The following is a 19,286-nucleotide window of genomic DNA, read 5'->3' on the forward strand; positions in this document are numbered from 1 at the left end:
CTCCCGCTAAGTGTTTCAGGAAGTGGGTGGGGCCAGGTAGGGCTTTCGGCCAGCAAGGCTTCTGATTTACGGTTGGAGATTTGCTTGGCTGTGCAGTTTTTAAAAAAGTTGCTTTGGCATCAGTTGCCACCACAGCACAAGGACCTATACTGCAACCCTGGCATAGGAGGTACTTCAGAAGAGCCAGGGAAGCGTCAACTTTAGGTCTGCAGGGAGCACCTGTCTTGAAACATCTGCCTCCATCATAGAGGAATGCTTAGCTTAGAACCCCTAAACATTTTGTGCAGCCTCCAAATGATTTGTGATTGAACCCCAGGCCATAGGGGAACCATTTGTATTGATCCCACCCATGAGAGCCATTTTATTGTGGCACCTACCGCCTGCTCTCAAAAATCTCAGATGTCCCCCCCCAGCCCTACTTTATCTGCTGGCTGAGGCGAGGGAAGGATGCTGTCACAAGTCACTAAGCAAGGTGGAATCCTGTGTGTGGGTACTTGGCAGCATTCTTTCTTCAAATTACACACCATCTTCCCATTGCAAAAAATATGCAGGATGGCTTACGTAAAGAGAAACATAGCATACTGTCATGAGAAGTCAATAAAACGCAACTGGTCTTGCACCTAGTCCTAAGCATTCCTAGGAACTCCACCTTCACAAGCCCTTATGACCATCTCCTTCCCTCTCTGCTTAGATGGGACCCTAGTGAAAGATGTAATTCCTTTCTACAGGACTGCAGAACAAGCAGAATCCAACACACGTGTCCTTGCATTATAGCCCCTGCCACAGTTAAGCAGCTTAGCAAAACTAGAGTGACTCTATTGCGAATAGACTCCATCTTTCTCTTGATCATGCGAATTTGGCATTACATCTGATCCAGTACTTCCATGCATTTCATGGCCCTTGGATCCTGCTGCTTACAACTATTTTCCCTCTTTGCAACCTCATACATTTTTGCCTGCCTAGCAAGGCCCTTAATGTGCAAACTGTCACCAGACTGCTTATCTTGGCAGCAACAGCCTAACATGGCTACCTCTCTGGAATCATCACCACCACTCAAGGGAGAGGGCTTCCAGCTCACGTCTGTAAGGTAAGTGATTTCCCTTCATCCTTTTGTTAAAGCACTTCCCAGAATGTAGTGATCTACCTCATAGGCTCGTTGTGAGAAGAAAAAGATGGTGTTTACTCTAAATTACTCTGAAAATGTTAACAGTAGATCATTAACTAGCTCCAAGAGAGAATGATATACAAATTCACCTAGCTCCTTCCTTCCAATAAGTAGGGTTGCCAGGTCCCTCTTCGCTACCAGCGGGAGGTTTTTGGGGTGGAGCCTGAGGAGGGCTGGGTTTGGGGAGGGACTTGAATGCCATAGAGTCCAATTGCCACAGCAGCCATTTTCTCCAGGTGAACTGATCTCTATAGGCTGGAGATCAGTTGTAATAGCAGGAGATCTTCAGCTAGTACCTGGAGGTTGGCAACCCTACCAATAAGTGCTTCCTGCACATGGCCCTTTGTTCAAAGCATTTTGCCAGAAACCTTCCAAGTATCTGCAGAAGATGCATATCAGTATTCAGGATCCATTTATAGCCATCCACCCATCACTTCCGAACAGAATGTTTAAAGACAATACATTGTAACTCATACATGCCTGATAAGGGCCTCTAACTGATAATCTCCCTTAAAAGTCCTTATGGGAAGACACCTTTGCAGTAAAACAAAGATTATCAGGGGATCTTGGGCAATACAACAACATGCGTAGAAGCATACTTAGCTAGACTGGGGACTAAATTTTCTCTTCCGTTTTTGACGGGATTTAAGTATCTGGTTGTTGCTGCTTTTTGATGTGATTTATTTGGTTTTGTTCTGTGGTCTCTTGTTTAGTGCTTTGATATTTAATTATTATGGAATAGGATACCGAGTACCCTGCAGAAGAATGTTACACATTTAGTGAATAAAATCTTCCTCACCTGTGGTTTTAACGGCATTGTGTGCAAAACCTTGCGTTGAGGTGGCACAAATTTTGTTTTTTGAGAATCTCACCATTTGTTTCTTGCAAAGTTAGTTTTAGTGGAGCATTTAAACAGGAACATTTGAAAGTTACAAGCTAAAGGCAGGAGTTTGTCTGATCTGATTCAAGAAACTACCTGCACGTGGGCTGAATTTGTATCTCTCTGACATTGTCACAGAGAACAGCAACCAACTTAACCGTACTTTTCCACATTTCATCTGTCTTAGAGAGACTATTCTGATTATTTGCCACTTGCGAACAAACAAAAGATCGTCAAAATAGTATTATATCGCATGCCTAAAGGAGTGTGTTCCCCAGCACAATATTTGCAGGGGCGTTTTCTTATTCTGATGAGAACTCTTAATGACCTTTGATATACAATAGTGTTCTGTCTGTACTGAAGAGTCTGCAATTGGTTTTCCAGTATTCTACCTCTCCATGATGTTCTTAGTTCTGTTGTCACAACATAGCAGGGCTGCGCCAACTAGACATGCTTCAAACAGAAGGAGTGTCAGCTCAGGCAAAACTTCTCTTTTAAAAAAGAAAAAAACCCTGATGAATCAATTACTGAAGAAGAGGGTTCTCCGACAGGACTCAAGAAAATGGTCTGGAATGAGTAGGAGGCTGGATGCCCAATTTCTTAACCATTTCTTTCCGAGATATACATACCATAAACACATGAAGCTGCCTTATACTGAATCAGACCCTTGGTCCATCAAAGTCAGTATTGTCTACTCAGACCAGCAGGGGCTCTCCAGGGTCTCAGGCAGGGGTCTTTCACATCACCTACCTGCCTAGTTCCTTTAACTGGAGATGCCGGGGATTAAACCTGGGACCTTCTGCATGCCAAGCAGATGCTCTACCACTGAGCCACGGCCCCTGCCACTCCTACTGTTAGTCAAGTTGGCCAAAGGGAAGCAGCCATTGAACACATGAACCTGCCTTATACTGAATCAGACCCTTGGTCCCTCAAAGTTGGTATTGTCTGCTCAGACCGGCAGCGGCTCTCTAGGGTCTCAGGCAGGGGTCTTTCACATCACCTACCTGCCTAGTCCCTTTAACTGGCGATGCCGGGGATTGAACCTGAGACCTTCTGCATGCCAAGCAGATGCTCTACCACTGAGCCACGGCCCTCCCCGTTCTTCGGTTAAAGTCCAACAAGGAGAACCATTAACATAACTATACACAATCATGAACCGAACAAGTGATGGCTCAGCACTGACAGCAAAGTCCAACTCCTTTCTGGCAGACTTCAGAAACAGCCTCCCCACTCCTTACCTGATTGCCTCTAACACAGCTGGAGCATGCAATCAGATTACACCAACTTCAACTGCAAGACACCTGCTAGCCACGTGTGAAAGCTTGGGCCGCAAGCACAGACTTCCAACAGCAGGCTCACTCCTTTTCTCCCCCAACCCTTCCCCCCCCAAGTTAAAGCAGGAAACACTTCCTTCTTACACCCTAAAATATTTAGGGCACATTTACACATGCTGAATAACGCACTTTTAATCCACTTTCAATGCACTTTGCAGCTGGATTTTACTGTGTGAAATGGCAAAATCCACCTGCAAAATATTGTTAAAGTGCATTCATGTGTGAAAACACCCTTAACAGTATGTAAGAATAAGAGTTATGTGACATCAGAAAAGCCCGTCCCTGTGTTTTCAAGCGAGTTCCCTCAATGGAAGAATGCCTGCCCAAAACTGACTCGCACAGAGATGCGACAGGTAGGCTCTTCTGAGGACTCTGCAGCATTACTATATTAGCAACAGTCAAGTAATCCCATCACACTATGTATATATCTCTTGAAGCATACACGGTGATCCTATACATACTTATTCAAATGTCCCACTGGTTCAGTGACGTGCCACAGGGCTGCACTCCTAACTGCAACCTTTGAACCTGAAACCAAGAAGGTTTGGCAGTCATCATCAAGTATCAGCTCATGGAATTATTTAAACAAAAAAAAAATGTTTAATAAGTAACTTGTAGAGCCAGAAGGTAATCACATAAAACCAATGGATCCTGTGATCCACTAGTGCCTAAACTGTAAATCTTCCCTGCTTCCCCCTCTCTCCAGAAGCCATTGGCAGCCTTGGGAAAGCTGATTCTCAGGGTCGTGGGACCTACATGGGTGGTGGCTGGGCTGCACTGACAAAGTAAAGGGTGCCAAACAGAAGAGGCAAAAAGGCAGGCTTTGCCTCCTTTCCCCATCTCACTGCATCCAACAGACCTATGTGGCTTCATTCCATGATGCAGGTCCTACATGCAGTCCTGGGAATCAACTTTTCCAGGGTGGGAAACGGCTTCTCGGGAAAGAGAAGGGAAAGTGGAGAAGAACAGAGACAGCCACAGCACCTTCTGCTGATTGATCACTGGATCCAATCCATAAGTATACAAATTATCAAAATATGCAACAAGTTTTTCCTTCGCAGAGATAATGACTCAGAGGCCAAACTTGCAATGTTATGCACACTTACTTGGGAATAAGCCCAGCTGAACTCAGGGGGTCCTGATTCCCAACATACATAGAGGCAGGCTGACTGGCACAATCAATATATTTAATTCTCAATGTGGCAAAACCTGTGGATACTTATATTCAGGGACTTGAGCCATGAACAGACAGGACAGGTCTGTACATAAAAACCTGAGAAAAGCCCCAGGTTGGCAGAAAAATCTGAAGTCTCGTTTTAAAAGTGAGGGACTTAAAACTCCCATAAAGCAGCATCATAGCTTTAAGAAACAAATTACCTCAGTGCCTGTTGCTAGACAACCACAACAATATTGCCATCCTCGGCTTCGATCAGTATCCAAGGCTGTTTTGGTCTTCGAGGGGACTCATTGGGGCCAGGCCGAGCAGCAACCACTGGGCAACTTGATACCACATGACTTGAATGCCTTACCCAGGCCTAGTAGCTGGCTACTGTTTGAGTGCAGTCACCCCACAAAATACAGTGTGGTATAGTGGTGAGAGTTTTGAACGAGGCTCAGGGAGGCCCGAGTTCAAATCCCCAGTCTGCCACAGAAGTTCACCGGGTGACTTTAGGCCAGTTACATATTCTCAGCCTAGCCTACCTCACAGGGTTGTTGTGAAGATAAAATGGAGGAGAGGAGAATGATGTAAGCTGCCTTGTGTCCCCACTGTGGAGAAAAGTGAGGTATAAATGAAGTAAATAAATAGATATGTGAAGATGTGGGAAGATAAAAGGTTGACTGGTGGGAAGGAGAAAAAGAAGGGAAAGGTGAAGATGTGGGAGTTGCCAGGAGAATGAAAAGAAGGAGTAGTTTGGGGATTGGGAAGAGAGGGGCCCCCCACAAGTCTGTAAATTCTCCACCATGCAATTGGCCCTGCCAGGCAACCAGCACCATGCAGTTCTCTCAGAGGGAGGTCATGATGAAAAGCTGAAGATGGGGGGGACAGATAAAGATAGATTGGCTGGTGGGTGGGAAGGAAGGAAGGAGAGAAGGAAGCCAGAAAAAGGACTATGGGGACTTCTGGGGAAGGGAAAGAGGAAACAGTTGAGTGGGAGAAAATAAGATTTCTCCCCACAAGTGCTTGCTTTTTCTAATGTTGTAATGTACAGCGAGGCCTCAGAGAAGGCTGGCTAGACTGGCATGAATAGCTTAAGATTCCCATCTTGCATGGTGTCACTCAAGGCACTTGGATCTGAGAACTAGTTACTCCCTGCTTTTATGAAATCAGCTGAACTGAAAGAGGATCTCTCCACCGCGGCATCAGATTAGCATCAAAAGCACAATGCAACGGCTTACTCAGAAGGCAAGTGCAAAAAGTATTTTTCATGCCACAAGGTCATGGAGCAGGGTCAGACTGAGCAGGCAGCATGAAGATGGATTTCCTTCCCCTATTTCAGGGCCAGTTAGGAGAAGGGTTTTAAATCTTGTATTAATCCTGGTTTATTCCCGATTAACAGAGACTGTTCTCACAACTGCCCGTTTAAAACCACCACTTCGCCCTTCAGCATCATGACTGCTGGGGTGCCACCCAGCAACGCTGGGTGGGGCTAAAAATGTTTACTCATATGGTATTCCATGTGGCTGGTTTCACATTTACGTCAGTCCTTCAACTGCTACCCATGTGGGATCAGTGGTCCTGGTACGTGTTGTACCCGCACTACGTGCACAGTCACAGAAGGCCCAATTTAAACGCAAAACTGGGTTGCGTGGAACACCACGCTGATAACCACTTATTAGCCATTCGGGTATCACTTTAAACTGAGACACAGCCAGTTTAGGGAGAATGCAAAGTCTTCCCTTTTACCAATCTATTACCTATGTTGACAGCACAATCCCTCGCAGAGTTGCTGCAAACAAAGGCCCCGTTCAAACTGCCCTTACAATCCGTTTTAGCAGCCGGATTGCTGTATCACCAGCAGTTGGATTGCTATGATTCTGTAGCGCTATAGCACTAATCTTAGAATGTTTTTTTTTAAAAGCTGAAAAAGAACAAGGCATGAAAAAAGGAGGGGAAACAAGCTCAGCACTGTTTGAAATGGCCAGAGTGCTTCCAAGCACTTTAGAGACGGCTCATAGATGGGTTGAAATGAGCTGTATCAAACGCCCATCCCTTTATCGCTTTACTCAGAATTGGACCAACAACGGAGAACATCCAGTATAGAACGGTAATATGACAGAGGCCTAAGACTACTGGAATCAGTTCTGCATAGGACTGCATTGTTCATATCAGAGTTTAGTGTAAGGGGTTACTTACAGTTACAATTATTGTGCTTTTAGTATTCGGGGGACTGAGCAAAAATGGCATGCCTAAGATTGCCTGGTGAGCTCTCCAGAAAAGGAAAGTTTGAACCAGAGGCCTTCCAGGCCACAGCTTATATTCTCAGCCACCACAACACACCAACACTCCCTGAAAAGGGATTTGTGAATCGCTTCTCCCACCCCACATATAAACAATATTTTAACCTACAAAAGAAGACCTGGATGAATTTTGAATTTTTCTAACATGGCTACTCAGGGAAGTGTCCATGCAGTCCTGGGGTAATAAATTACTCACGTTTCGAAGAGCCAAGCACTGTTCTCAGCAAGGTTTTTTCACCTGCCCCAACAAAATAGCCCAGCTTTATAGCAGCAAACACTGTTCCATCATTTTTAGCTGTTTTGCAGCCTCCCTCCAGCTTGTGAATTGTTCAAGGACATCACCACCTTCGGCTGCTTAATTTTTTATGCCTCTGGTCTATGTTTATATTGATAATTTTGGCTTGCTCTTTTCATTATTTGATTGTATTATTTTTACTTGTAAGCTACCCTGAGCAAGACCCTGGAGATGTGGCATACAAATGTACTAAACAGCTAATTGCATAGTTCTCATAACAGGCTACCACCCAATTCCTTTAAGATAATAAGATGGCATCATCCGCCATAAAAGTGCTATAAAAGATAAAAAGCAAATTTCCTCATTTCGTTATTGCATTCAGATATTTATGGCTAACCATATGCCACTGAAATTGAGTGTGCTTCCTCAGTACGACATATGAAAGTGGCCCATAGGGTCGTACTACTACAGCAGAATCTCACTTCCACATGCATTACCAACAAGACCATCACCAGCCATTGCTCATGCTTATTTTTTTCTGAGCTGTTTACGCCAGGGGTGTCAAACATCAGGCCCGAGGGCATTGAGAGCTCTTATCTAGCCCGAGACAGCTACCCCCTTCACTCTTGATCTGGGCTGGCAAGGCATGGCCCAGCTCGGCCAAGTGACATTTATGTCATATCAGACCCTCATAACAATTGAGTTCGACACCCCTGGTTTACACCAATATAGTTATCCATTTATATCTCTATGAAAAGGTTAACTGCATGCTGTGATTAGCCCTTGGTAGCTTACACTTGAGCATTTGAGTGAATTATCTCACGCCTCACCCAACAAGGTGGCCTCCAGTTTCAGCAAAGTTAATGCCGCAGTTACTTCTTGGCATTGGAACCAATGGGTAACAGGTAACTTTGAGGAGAACGTGACATATTATCTAGGGCCAAGGGGTGACAGACATTGTCTACACACAACCAGCATAGCAGTTATATTAACATCATTGACCCAGTACTGGTAAAAATGGGGCACTTGTGGGATGTCATTTAAGAACATTCTGGGGAGTTGAATTTAGAGCAGCTGTTTGGGATCCTCAAATCATACGCAGGGGGTGGTAGAGAAGATCAGTCATTAACAGAGTATTTTGCCTAGGACTATAAATAACCTTCTGTATAACTCCAAAAATCTCAACAGCATATACCTTGGGGTCCATATTTTGTGTCAAGATACTGACAAGTGACAGAATTATCAGCACACTGGAATTCAGGACAGGCCAACAGTTTATAAGTTGAACCCAGGTCTCTTGACCGTACATTTGTCTCAGCTCTGATGCTGGAGGGGGACGCACGTGCAGGGAGATTGAGCGGACGGGTGAGAGGCAATTAACCCATCCCTCAGCCATCTGCTCAACCCTGCAAATGCCCTATGATAGTTTTTTTTTAACACCTTTCCCCCTCAAGTTAGGCTCTGCAACCAAACGTAAGCCTGGCTGGAATAAAATGCATTGAGGGAGCTTTTATAAGGAAGCATTAAGCACCACCCCACCTTTGCACATAACTTCATTTCAGAATACACATCAACAGGGGTAATAGGCAGTTCTTCCCTCAGAGTCATCCACAAAACTGAAACAAATAGGATTAGGGTTAACAACATTAATTACCCAAGGAACCCACCACCACTAGGTATTATGATACCCATCAGCATACGTTTTTTTTTAAAAGACAAGCTCATGATGGAAGACAGTCAGGCCAGATGATATTACTACCATGACCAGCCCCTAAACTGTGGTAACCATAAAATCCTCATTCTGTACCTGAAATATTTTCTCTCCTATCTTAGGGGACCACATTACCATGTAGCATTAGCTTCTCTCTCATAAGTAAAAGTGATACTAAAAAAGGAGACCGGGTAATTGTTCAGTATTATTAAAGAAAGCAGAAAAGGCAAAGAATCTGAGCAATGAATTTAAACAAAACAGGCAGTCTAGATTCAAAACTTCAAGATCCATCTGAGTCCTGATAGCGGTAAGAAATTCCCCATGGTGGTCATGCAAATCCCTCCCTTGGAGATTTACAAGAGGTTAGCCGGGTTCTTTATCAAACAGGCATGAAATAAATCTGCTTTCACAGCTCAGGCTGTTGGATCTCCGATGACCCTACAGGCTCTTTAAGTGTCCAAGTTCTGTGGGAAACAAGGAAGCTTAGCATCTTAGCGAGAGGTTGAAGAGGCAACCATTCTGTGCCCCCCTGCCCTACATTACGAGACTCACTCTCAAGCAGAGAAGCCCAATCTCCCAGTCTATTAAATATTTCAGAACAGGATTATGGCAGAAGATAAGCCATTCACATGTCTGTGCGCCAAGCGGGCACACTCGTGACCTCGTTTATATTTGTGAATGGCTCGTACTTCTGTGTATACAAAGTGTGCTTGAGGCTGAACATTTCTAAATGCTTCCAAACATATTAGCTCTCTTGTTTCATATGAGTTACCTGCCACTTGCTTTCCTGCTGTAAATCAAATCCAACTGATTTGCAGCAGGATGTACACTTCTCTGCACACACATTAGCACTGGGAGGCCTGCCTACTTGCCAGCTGGCATGGCAAGGATTCAGCCCGATTCCACCGCAGAAAGATCATCACGGGGATGCTCACTTCCAAAGCCATACACTTCTCAGCAAGCGCCTGAACAGCAAAATGCTTCCCAGACTTCAGCTGTCTCAGGGCTTAACCTCAGAAACATCTTCCAATACAAAGGCTGGGCCCTGGAACGTACAAGACTCCCATTCTCGAGAACTCCTTTCCAAGAGAGGACAAGTTTCTGATAACTTCCCTACTGTCTTATTGCCAGTTTTAACCAGTGATTCCCACCAGACTGCTTCATTAGATACCTTGCGTGCGGCATAGTATATTTTTACAAGAGGACCTACAATCAAAGAGAAATCCCTTCTCTGTCCTCACTACTGCATCTTGCTTCCCCTCCACCCACTGTGACCTGCCCCTCATCTCAGCTTGGCTTGACTCCCCCCCCATGCCTTTACTACTCTGGATCACTTTCTAAATGGCTGCTTAGCTTTCTCTCTCCCCACCTGCCTCTCCTCACCCCAGTGCAGCAACAGGGGGGAGAAGTGGGCGACCCAGATAAAGACACAACGCAGCTGTTTCAGTCCTACCCTCTCCATCTACTTTAGCCCATGTTTTCATCCATTGCCATTCAAATCCTCCCCCCCCCAGAACATCTGCACATGTGGGGTCTTTGCTATATTGGTGGGATTGTGATATTTCCTAAAACCTAAGATTTATTTGGCAACTCTGGGAAGCCCTTTGGGATAGCCCTGGCTGGCTTATTTGTTTACAGATGTTTTGTATAGATTGGGTAGTATACAGAGGGATGTTTTAGTGCAGTGATCCCTGCATGGTGCCTGGGGATGCCATGGTTCCTAATAATGTTCTTTGGTACCCACTTGCTTCTAGAATCTAGGGGGTGGGGGAAATCCAGAAGCTCTTGAATAATACAGGAAAAAGTCAGGAGCTTTACGGTGTTCCCTACCACAGGACCAAGAAGCAAAGTGCTGAACACATCCCATGCAGATGTGTTACAGCTATGTCTCCTTGGTTAGGCTATAGACAATAACTTCCTTATGTCCCTGGCCTTGGAAACCTTTCAGTGGCCATACAGAGATCGAACTCTTCCCTTTCTTTGGAAATTGACACCAAACTGCATCTCTATCCCAAAGCAAAGAGCTACTCCCTGCTTCCCTCTATATCCATGGAGCAAGATATCCTTTGTATCTGGGGAGAGGATCCATTCAGAAGAAGGTGCCTCTGTTGCAGGTAGGGTTGCCAGGTCCTTCTTCACCACTGGTAGGAGGTTTGGGGGGCAGAGCCTGAGGAGGGTGGGGTTTGGGAGGGAGTTCAATGCCATAGAGATCAACTGCCCAAGCGGCCATTTCTCCAGTATCGGCTGGAGAACTCCAGCTAATACCTGGAGGTTGGCAACCCTAGTTGCCGGTCAACCCTTGGCCTGAAGTCTCCCAGCCTTTTGGGACTGAACACATCCAATGGCAAGCATCCATTTTGTGGCAGTGACCAGCACCCTCTCAAAATTTCCAAAGTGCCTGCATGCTCCATGAGAATGGGATTCCGGTTTTAGTGGGGGCCATTTTATTTTCTAAGCAGGAGGTACATACATACTTGAAATCATGAAAATGGAGCTTTCCTTCTGCAGGGTGCATGCGCATGTCAGAGTGCTATAGCACCTCTCTTTTTAGACATTAAACACTGAAAAGTCTTCATGTGTGTTTAAAGAAAAGCAGGCTGTACTTCCATAGGGAGACGTGTTGGATTATAATCTAAAAATAATCTAAAAATGTAATGGAAAAAGCCAAGCTCCCAAGAAGAAACAAAAGGTAAAGAACTCAGCAGAGACCTTCTCTTCCTTGGTTTGTATAAAACACTTACTAGAGCTCACACCGTCGTTTGGCTCACTAACACAGAGTGTTGTCTGCACTGATCTGATGTTTTTGCTAGTTCTTAACTTGAAAGCCCTAAGCGGCTTGGAGCCAGGTCCTCCCACGTCAGCCAGCCTGCCAACTAAGATCTTACCCATAAGCCCTGTTCTGTGTGAACCCACCTGTGGAGCTATGGCAAGTGGCAACCAGAGACAGGGCTCTTTCAGTGGTGGCACCTTGCTTGTGGAATGCATTCCTCTGGAGGCCCACCTGGAGCCTACAATGCTCTTTCAGGTGCCAGCCAGCCCAAAATGTCTGATTACTCATGCTTATAACAAGGGGCTGATCTTATTAACGTCATTTTATCGTCTGTCTTTAGCCTCAGGTATGTTTAAGACAAGTTTTAAGCTGCTTCATGTTTTATGCTCTGCTGTATTTGGATGGTGGGTTTTAATAACTTATTTTTATTTTATTTTGTAAACCATCCTGGCAGGTATCCTGGCAAGGCAGCATAGAAATTTCCTAAGTAATATAAAATGCACTAGCATTTACATCTATCACTTCATTGGGTTTACTTCCCTTGTCTTTTTATTCCATCCTTCCCTGAAGGCTTTGAGAGGTATGGTAATAAGTTATCACTTGTAATACAGTATTGCAATTTTTTAGCTCAATCTACCAATAAAACCCTTTTAAGAGGCCATAACTATGTATTCTGGGGGGGGGGAGAGAGAGATAAAACAGATTGGACAGCTAGATAAAAAGTAAAGATGGGGAACTACCTAAATTTCCCTAGAAAGAGTTTGCAAAAATAAGCTTTGTGTGTGTTAAGTGCCGTCAAGTCGCTTCCGACTCATGGCGACCCTATGAATGAAAGTCCTCCAAAATGTCCCAACTTTGACAGCCTTGCTCAGATCTTGCAAATTGAAGGCTGTGGCTCCCTTTATTGAGTCAATCCATCTCTTGTTGGGTCTTCCTCTTTTCCTGCTGCCCTCAACTTTTCTTAGCATGACTGTCTTTTCCTGTGACTCTTGTCGTCTCATGACATGACCAAAATACAATAGCCTCAGTTTAGTCATTTTAGCTTCTTGGGTCAGTTCAGGCTTGATTTGATCTATAACCCACTGATTTGTTTTTTTGGCAGTCCACGGAATCCGTAACACTCTCCTCCAACACCACATTTCAAAGGAATCTATTTTCTTCCTCTCAGCTTTCTTCACTGTCCAGCTTTCACACCCATACATAGTTATAGGAAATACGATGGCATTAATTAATCTAGTCGTGGTGGCCAGTGACACATCCTTACACTTCAAAATCTTTTCTAGCTCCTTCATGGCTGCCCTTCCCAGTCTCAACCTCCTTCTGATTTCTTGGCTGCAGTCTCCCTTTTGGTTGATGGTGGAGCCAAGGAATAGAAAGTCTTGAACAATTTCAATTTCCTCATTGTCAACCTTAAAGTTGTGTAATTCTCCTGTAGTTATTACTTTTGTTTTCTTGATGTTCAGCTGTAGTCCTGCTTTGGCACTTTCTCTTTTAACTTTCAGCAGTAGTAGTTTCAAATCTTCACTATTTTCTGCCAATAATGTAGTGTCATCAGCATATCTCAAATTATTAATGTTCCTCCCTCCAATTTTCACTCCACCTTCATCTAAATCTAATCCAGCTTTCCTAATTATATGTTCTGCATACAGACTGAAGAGATAGGGAGATAAAATACATCCTTGTCTGACACCATTGCCAATTGGAAACCAGTCCGTTTCTCCATATCCTGTTCTAACTGTGGCCTCTTGTCCAGGGTACAGGTTGCGCATCAAAACGATCAGATGTAGTGGCACACCCATTTCCTTTAAAACCAGCCATAGCTTTTCATGATCCACACAGTCAAAAGCTTTGCTGTAATCTATGAAATACAAGCTGATTTTCTTCTAAAATTCTCTCGTATGCTCCAGTAACCAACGTATGTTTGCAATATGATCTCTAGTGCCTCTTCCTTTTCTGAAACCAGCTTGAACATTAGGCATTTCTCGTTCCATATATGGTAACAGCCTTTGCTGTAAGATTTTGAGCATCACTTTACTTGCGTGAGAAATTAATGCGATGGTCCGATAGTTGCTGCAGTCTTTGATGTCTCCTTTCTTGGGAATTGGAATGTAAATGGATCGTTTCCAGTCTGTGGGCCATTGTTTTGTTTTCCATACCTGTTGGGATATTCTTGTCAAAATTTTGATGGACTCTGTTTCTGTGGCTTGGAATAGCTCTATTGATATCCCATCTGCTTCTGGTGATTTGTTTCTCCCGATTGCTCTCAATGCAGCTTTCACTTCATTTTCTAAAACTATAGGTTCTTCTTCAAAAGATTCTTCTTGGAAAGAATTTTTTATCCTTTCATCTCTTCTGTATAGTTCTTCAGTGTATTGTTCCCACCTTTTCTTTATTTTGTCCTGTTCAGTTAATGTATTTCCATGCTGATCTTTCAGCATGCCTAACCGTGCTTTAAATTTCCCTTTGATTTCTTGGATCTTGTGGAACAGATCTCTTGTTCTTCCTTTTTTGTTGTTCTCTTCTATTTCTTTACACTGGTTATTATAATAGGTTATTATAATAGGTCTCTCTGTCTCTATGTGCGAGTCGCTGGAACGTTGCACTTACTTTTGATTCTATTTCTGTCACCTTCTACTTTAGCTTTTCGTCTATCTCTGGCAATTTTAAGAGTTTCCTCAGACATCCATCGAGGTTTTTCTTTTCTTTTGGCTACAGGAATAGTCTTTGCACATTCTTCCTTGATAATATCTCTAGTTTCCACCCATAGTTCTTCAGGTTTACATTCACTTGAACTCAGTAATGCAAATCTGTTCCTTACGTGGTCTTTAAGCTCTTCCGGAATATTGCTTAGATTGTATTTTGGTGCTATGAATGTTTTGGTGTTTTTCTTAAGCTTTATCTTAAATTTTCGATATTAGCAATTCATTATCTGTACCGCAGTCAGCTCCTGGTCTTGTTTTGGCCGAGAGAATAGAGCTTCTCCATCTTCTGCTTCCAATTATATAATCTATTTGATTTCTATACTGGCCGTCTGGTGATGTCCATGTATACAATCGTCTGTTTGGTTGCCTGAAACATGTGTTTGCAATGAACAGATAGTTGTCTTCACAGAATTCTACGAGGCGTTCTCCTGCTTCATTCCGTGCTCCTAGCCCAAATCTGCCAGCAACATTTGATTCTGCTTTGTTTCCTACTTTTGTGTTCCAATCACCTATGATTATCAGCATATCTTGTTTAGGTGTGTGATCTATTTCTTCCTGAACACTGGCATAAAAACATTCAATTTCTTCCTCATCAGCATCTGTAGTGGGGGCATAAACTTGAAGGATGCTTATGTTGATAGGCTTTCCCTGAAGTCTGATTGATATTATTCGGTCAGACTTTGCATTGTAGCTCCTGACTGCCTTTGCTACATCTTGCCTCACTATTAAAGCAACTCCGTTTCTTCTCTTTTTGTCATTCCCTGTATAAAACACTTTGTAATTTTCTGATTGAAAATGTCCTAATCCAGTCCACTTTAATTCACTTACCCCCTAGGATAACATTTCCTGTTTAACAATTTCAAGCTTACCCTGATTCATGCTTCTCACATTCCATGTTCCTATTATATGCGTCGAACAGCTTCGGACTTTCCTTTTGCATCTATTCATGTCAACCACTGAACGTCCTTTCGGCTTTAGTCCAATCACATCATTAAGAACAGCGCTACTTGTACTTGTCCTCTGCTCTACCCCAGTAGCAGATTGAGTGCCATCCGACCTGGGGGTCCCATCTTCCAGCACTATATCTTTTTTCATTTTGGATTGTCTCATCATAGGGTTTTCAAGGTGAAGGTCGGTCAGAAGTGGTTTACCAGTGCCTTCTTCTGCACAGTACTAACCAGGGTTAGCCATAGTGGCACTGCCGTTGTCTACGAAAGATCTTCCGCCAGTGTCACCTTCCACTACTGCTGCTGCCCAGTAGCTAACCTTCAGGGATTCCTCTGCCCCCATCCCCATTGGAACTGCCTGTTCTCTTCTGCGGATGTGGCCATTGATCCCTTAAGGGGGTGGATGCATCTTCGTCTGGTGTCTCAGCTGTGACCATTCCGTCTTGAGTGACTCTGCTAGGAGTTTAGTCTCTTGATAGAGTCTAGACCCCTTACGGTATTGCTCTCAGCTTCCCTGACACACACAAACCCCCTCACCACATTAAGGTGTGCATCCAGAAGGGACTAAAAATAAGCTTTAGTCCCATCTATATCCAGCCTGGTGAGAATAGAAGAGCTGGTTTTTATATGCCAACTTTCTCTATCACAAGAGAGAATCAAACCGTCTTACAATCACTTTCCCTTCCCCTCCCCACAACAGACACCCTGTGAGGTAGGTGGGGCTGAGAGAGTTCTAGGAGCTGTGACTAGCCCAAGGTCACCCAGCTGGCTTTGTGTGGAGGAGTGGGGAAACCAACCCGGTTCAGCAGATTAGAGTCAACCGCTCATGTGGAGGAGTGGGGAATCAAACCCGGTTCTCCAGATTAAAGTCCACTGCTCCAGCCACCCCTCTTAACCACTACACCTCGCTGGCTCTCATTCTTAATAGTATAAAGGAGGTGTCTGTTTGTTTTTTGGCACCTGCTGTACTTGTAGAGATTTCACAAGTCATTGCCTTCCTTCAGGTCCAGGTAGGTACCAAAAAAGGCAAAGCGTGTCAGGAAGCACCAAACAACTGAAAGGTCCTTTCTGCTTGGGCGATCTAACGCTGGAACAGAACAAGGAGAAACCTCACACCAACCCAGTTCTGCCTCTTAAAGAACACCCTGATCTTTCCCTTCAAGTTTACTCCTGGCACCCAGTTGGGATACCAGACTGGCACTGGAGACTTTGGCAAGGAGATGGCTGCAGCTGGGGTGGGGACCGCCAAGAGCCCCTCCACAACCCCCCCCCAACCCCACTATCCACCTTGCTCTGGGCAAGCTGAGACTGGGCGGCACTCCCGGCTCATGTGGGTGCCAGCGGCTTTTGCATTCAGCTCACACATAGCGGAAGCGACCCGCTTTTCAAGAAGAGGTCACGTTCCATAATGACAGAGGGGAGGAGAGAGAGAGAAAGCAGAGTCGGGTTATTCATCAGCACCAGAAGGGGAAAAAGAAAAATTCTTTCAAGACCCGGCTTTCCCTCGCTCCAGAAAAAGCCCTGCAGGATTAAAGGGTGGGAAGAGCTCTCCTAATTCAGATCTACTTCCTGAAAGATAAGAGGCCAGTTTCTGCTCCTGCTCCTCGGGAGATCAGCACGCAGCAGCCGCACCGCTTGAAAGCCCTCCCTGTTTCACTCGAGCCCCCAACTCAGGAGGATTAAGGAACCACGTCCACGTTTTCCACCCACCCAGATCCTCCCGGATTAGGATTCCTTCCTGTCCGGGATCTTGCAGGCGCCAAGAGCAGCGAGGCCGGCAGAAGGTCAGCTCACGGCAACTTCACCGGCAGGTTCCTCCCCCCCGCTCCCCAACCGATCGGTGAGACAGGCAGAAATGCGTCCGGCGTAACTTCTTGACCGACACCAAGAAGATGCAGTTTCGGGGAGGCCTCCGCTATGGCGCTGCTGCCCCTCCCCCTTTCAGAGCCGCCCCCAAGGAGCGGCTTGCCAACCCGAGGACGCCTTCCCGGGAGTAAACCCTACCCACTAAAACGGGACTGACTCCCAAGTAGCCCCGCGATGGATTGCTCCCTTTCCAACTGTCCAGCGTCTTTCTCGCGGCTTTCCGGCCTCTAACTACTCGTCTGCCCCCCCCAGCAGCCCCCTGCGATGCGCTCCCCCCCCCGCCCGGGAGTGACCCAGATTTTTACCCGCTGGGCATCGTGCTCCTTCTCCTCCTCCTCCTGGCGGCTCTCCTCTTCCTCCTCCTCCGGCCCCTGCTGCGGGGCGGCCTCCCGCGGCTCCTGCCCCTCCGGCCCCTCGGCCTGGCCGGCGGGCAGCGCGCGGACCAGCTCCTCGCGGCACTCCAGGCCCAGCTGCTGCAGCCGCTCGTCGGCCGCGGCGTCCACCACCAGCAAGCGCACCGAGCCCGGCGAGTTGCGGATGCGGCTCACCACCTGCTGGTGGCTCTCCTTCTCCACGTTCTCGCCGTTCACCTCCACCAGCCGGTCGCCGGCCCGCAGCCCGGACTGCTCCGCCGGCGAGTCCGGCTCCACCAAGCGGATGAACTGGCCCACCTTGCCCTTCTCGCCGTGCAGGTGGAAGCCGTAGCCGTTGGGCCCCTTCTCCGGGCAGCACAGCCGGGGCAAGCGCGGCGGCTCGCTCCCCGCCCCGTCGCTCATGGTCCTCCGGTCACGCGTCGGGCAAGGAGGGGAGGTGCAAAGGCGAGCCCTGGCGACGGGGCCTGGCGGGCAGGAGCAGCAGGTGTTCCCCGGGGCGGGCCCGGAACGACCCCAGAGCCACAGGAGGCTGCCCTACAGACGCCACCCGCTCCGCCTGCCGCAGCCTCCCTCGGGGGTCTGAGCCTTCCCGGAGCTGTCAGCCCGGCTTTATCAAGGGGGCGGGCACAAGTCCCCGAGGGCATCGCTGGACCAATAGGGCAGCGGGCGGTGAGGCGGTGGGCGGAGTCGGGAGGGCGCTCCTCCAAGGCAAGAGGCGAATCGGAGGAGGGGTTATGTAAATAGCGACGCGGGTAGCCCCTCCCCTCCTCCTTCTTTATTGGTCGTCTTGTCTGGAGCCGGGAGGGGGGGGGGAAGAGAGAGAGAGAGAAAAGAAAGTTTTGTCTCTCTGTCGCCTCCCAGGAAGCCGGAATGTTAGGAAGGATCAAAAGTGAAACTTCTGCGAAGTGAAACTTTAAAGCGGTGGTTCCCAACCTTTTTTTGGCCAGGGACCACTAGGACTTTTTTGTTCGGTGCAGGGACCCCAAGGTTCAAAATAAAAATTCCGAGAATTTGAAAATAAACTTTAATCATAACTGTTAGTGAAACATTAAACTTAGAAATTTATTTGAATATATATTTTTATAATAGAGAACATTTAATTGAAAATATTAATTTGTTATGGGTTTATAACTTTGTTTCGCAGACCTTAATTTAGTTCTCGCGAACCCCTGGGGGTCCACGGACCCCCGGTTGGGAACCAGTGTTTTAAAGGGTGCATTCTGGCATTTGTTGACCCTTTCCAGGCCAAAAATGCCTACGGAAACTTCTGTGGCCCGGGAAGGGCACTAAACAAATAATAGTACCGGGGGAAAAACAGCGGCATCCCTTACAGACACTCCAGAACAATATTTTAGAAATCAAAAGGTGGAAATAGCATGCATATGTTAACCCTTTCTGGGCCAAAATGCCTCCAGAACACCACGGAACCGGCATTAAACAAATAATATTGGTTCTTGTAGGTTATCCGGGCTGTGTGACCGTGGTCTTGGTATTTTCTTTTCTGACGTTTCGCCAGCGGCTGTGGCAGGCATCTTCAGAGGAGTGACACTGATGGACAGTGTCTCTCCTCTCTTCAGTGTTACTCCTCTGAAGATGCCGTGAAAGCCTTCGACAAAACAAATAATAGTTCAGCATACATACAGTACTGGACAGCAAGTTATGTTTTTAATTGAATTTTCTTTATTTCTACATTTCTTTTGTCCCCAATGGGGACCCAAAGAAGCTTAAAGCAGAGAGCCAGCGTGGAGTAGTGGTTAAGAGCAGTGGTCTGGAGCAGTAGAGTCTGATCTGGAGAACCAGGTTTGATTCCCCACTCCTCCACGTGAGCGGCAGAGAAAGTCGG

General features: G+C 46.1%; 1 protein-coding gene across 1 annotated transcript in view; it reads right to left on the reverse strand.

The window, feature by feature from the left end:
* NHERF1 (NHERF family PDZ scaffold protein 1) overlaps positions 1–17,845 on the reverse strand; it is a 69,444-nt gene extending 51,599 nt beyond the window's left edge. The window contains exons 1-2 of the mRNA XM_056848466.1: positions 17,416–17,845; positions 16,324–16,433 (exon numbers count right to left, since the gene is read on the reverse strand). Of these exons, the coding sequence (XP_056704444.1) occupies positions 16,324–16,433; positions 17,416–17,845 (540 nt within the window). The remainder of the gene's footprint in view (positions 1–16,323; positions 16,434–17,415) is intronic.
* Positions 17,846–19,286: the final 1,441 nt, after the last annotated feature.

Source organism: Euleptes europaea, chromosome 1 (genome assembly GCF_029931775.1).
Source record: "Euleptes europaea isolate rEulEur1 chromosome 1, rEulEur1.hap1, whole genome shotgun sequence".
Lineage (NCBI taxonomy): Eukaryota > Metazoa > Chordata > Lepidosauria > Squamata > Sphaerodactylidae > Euleptes > Euleptes europaea.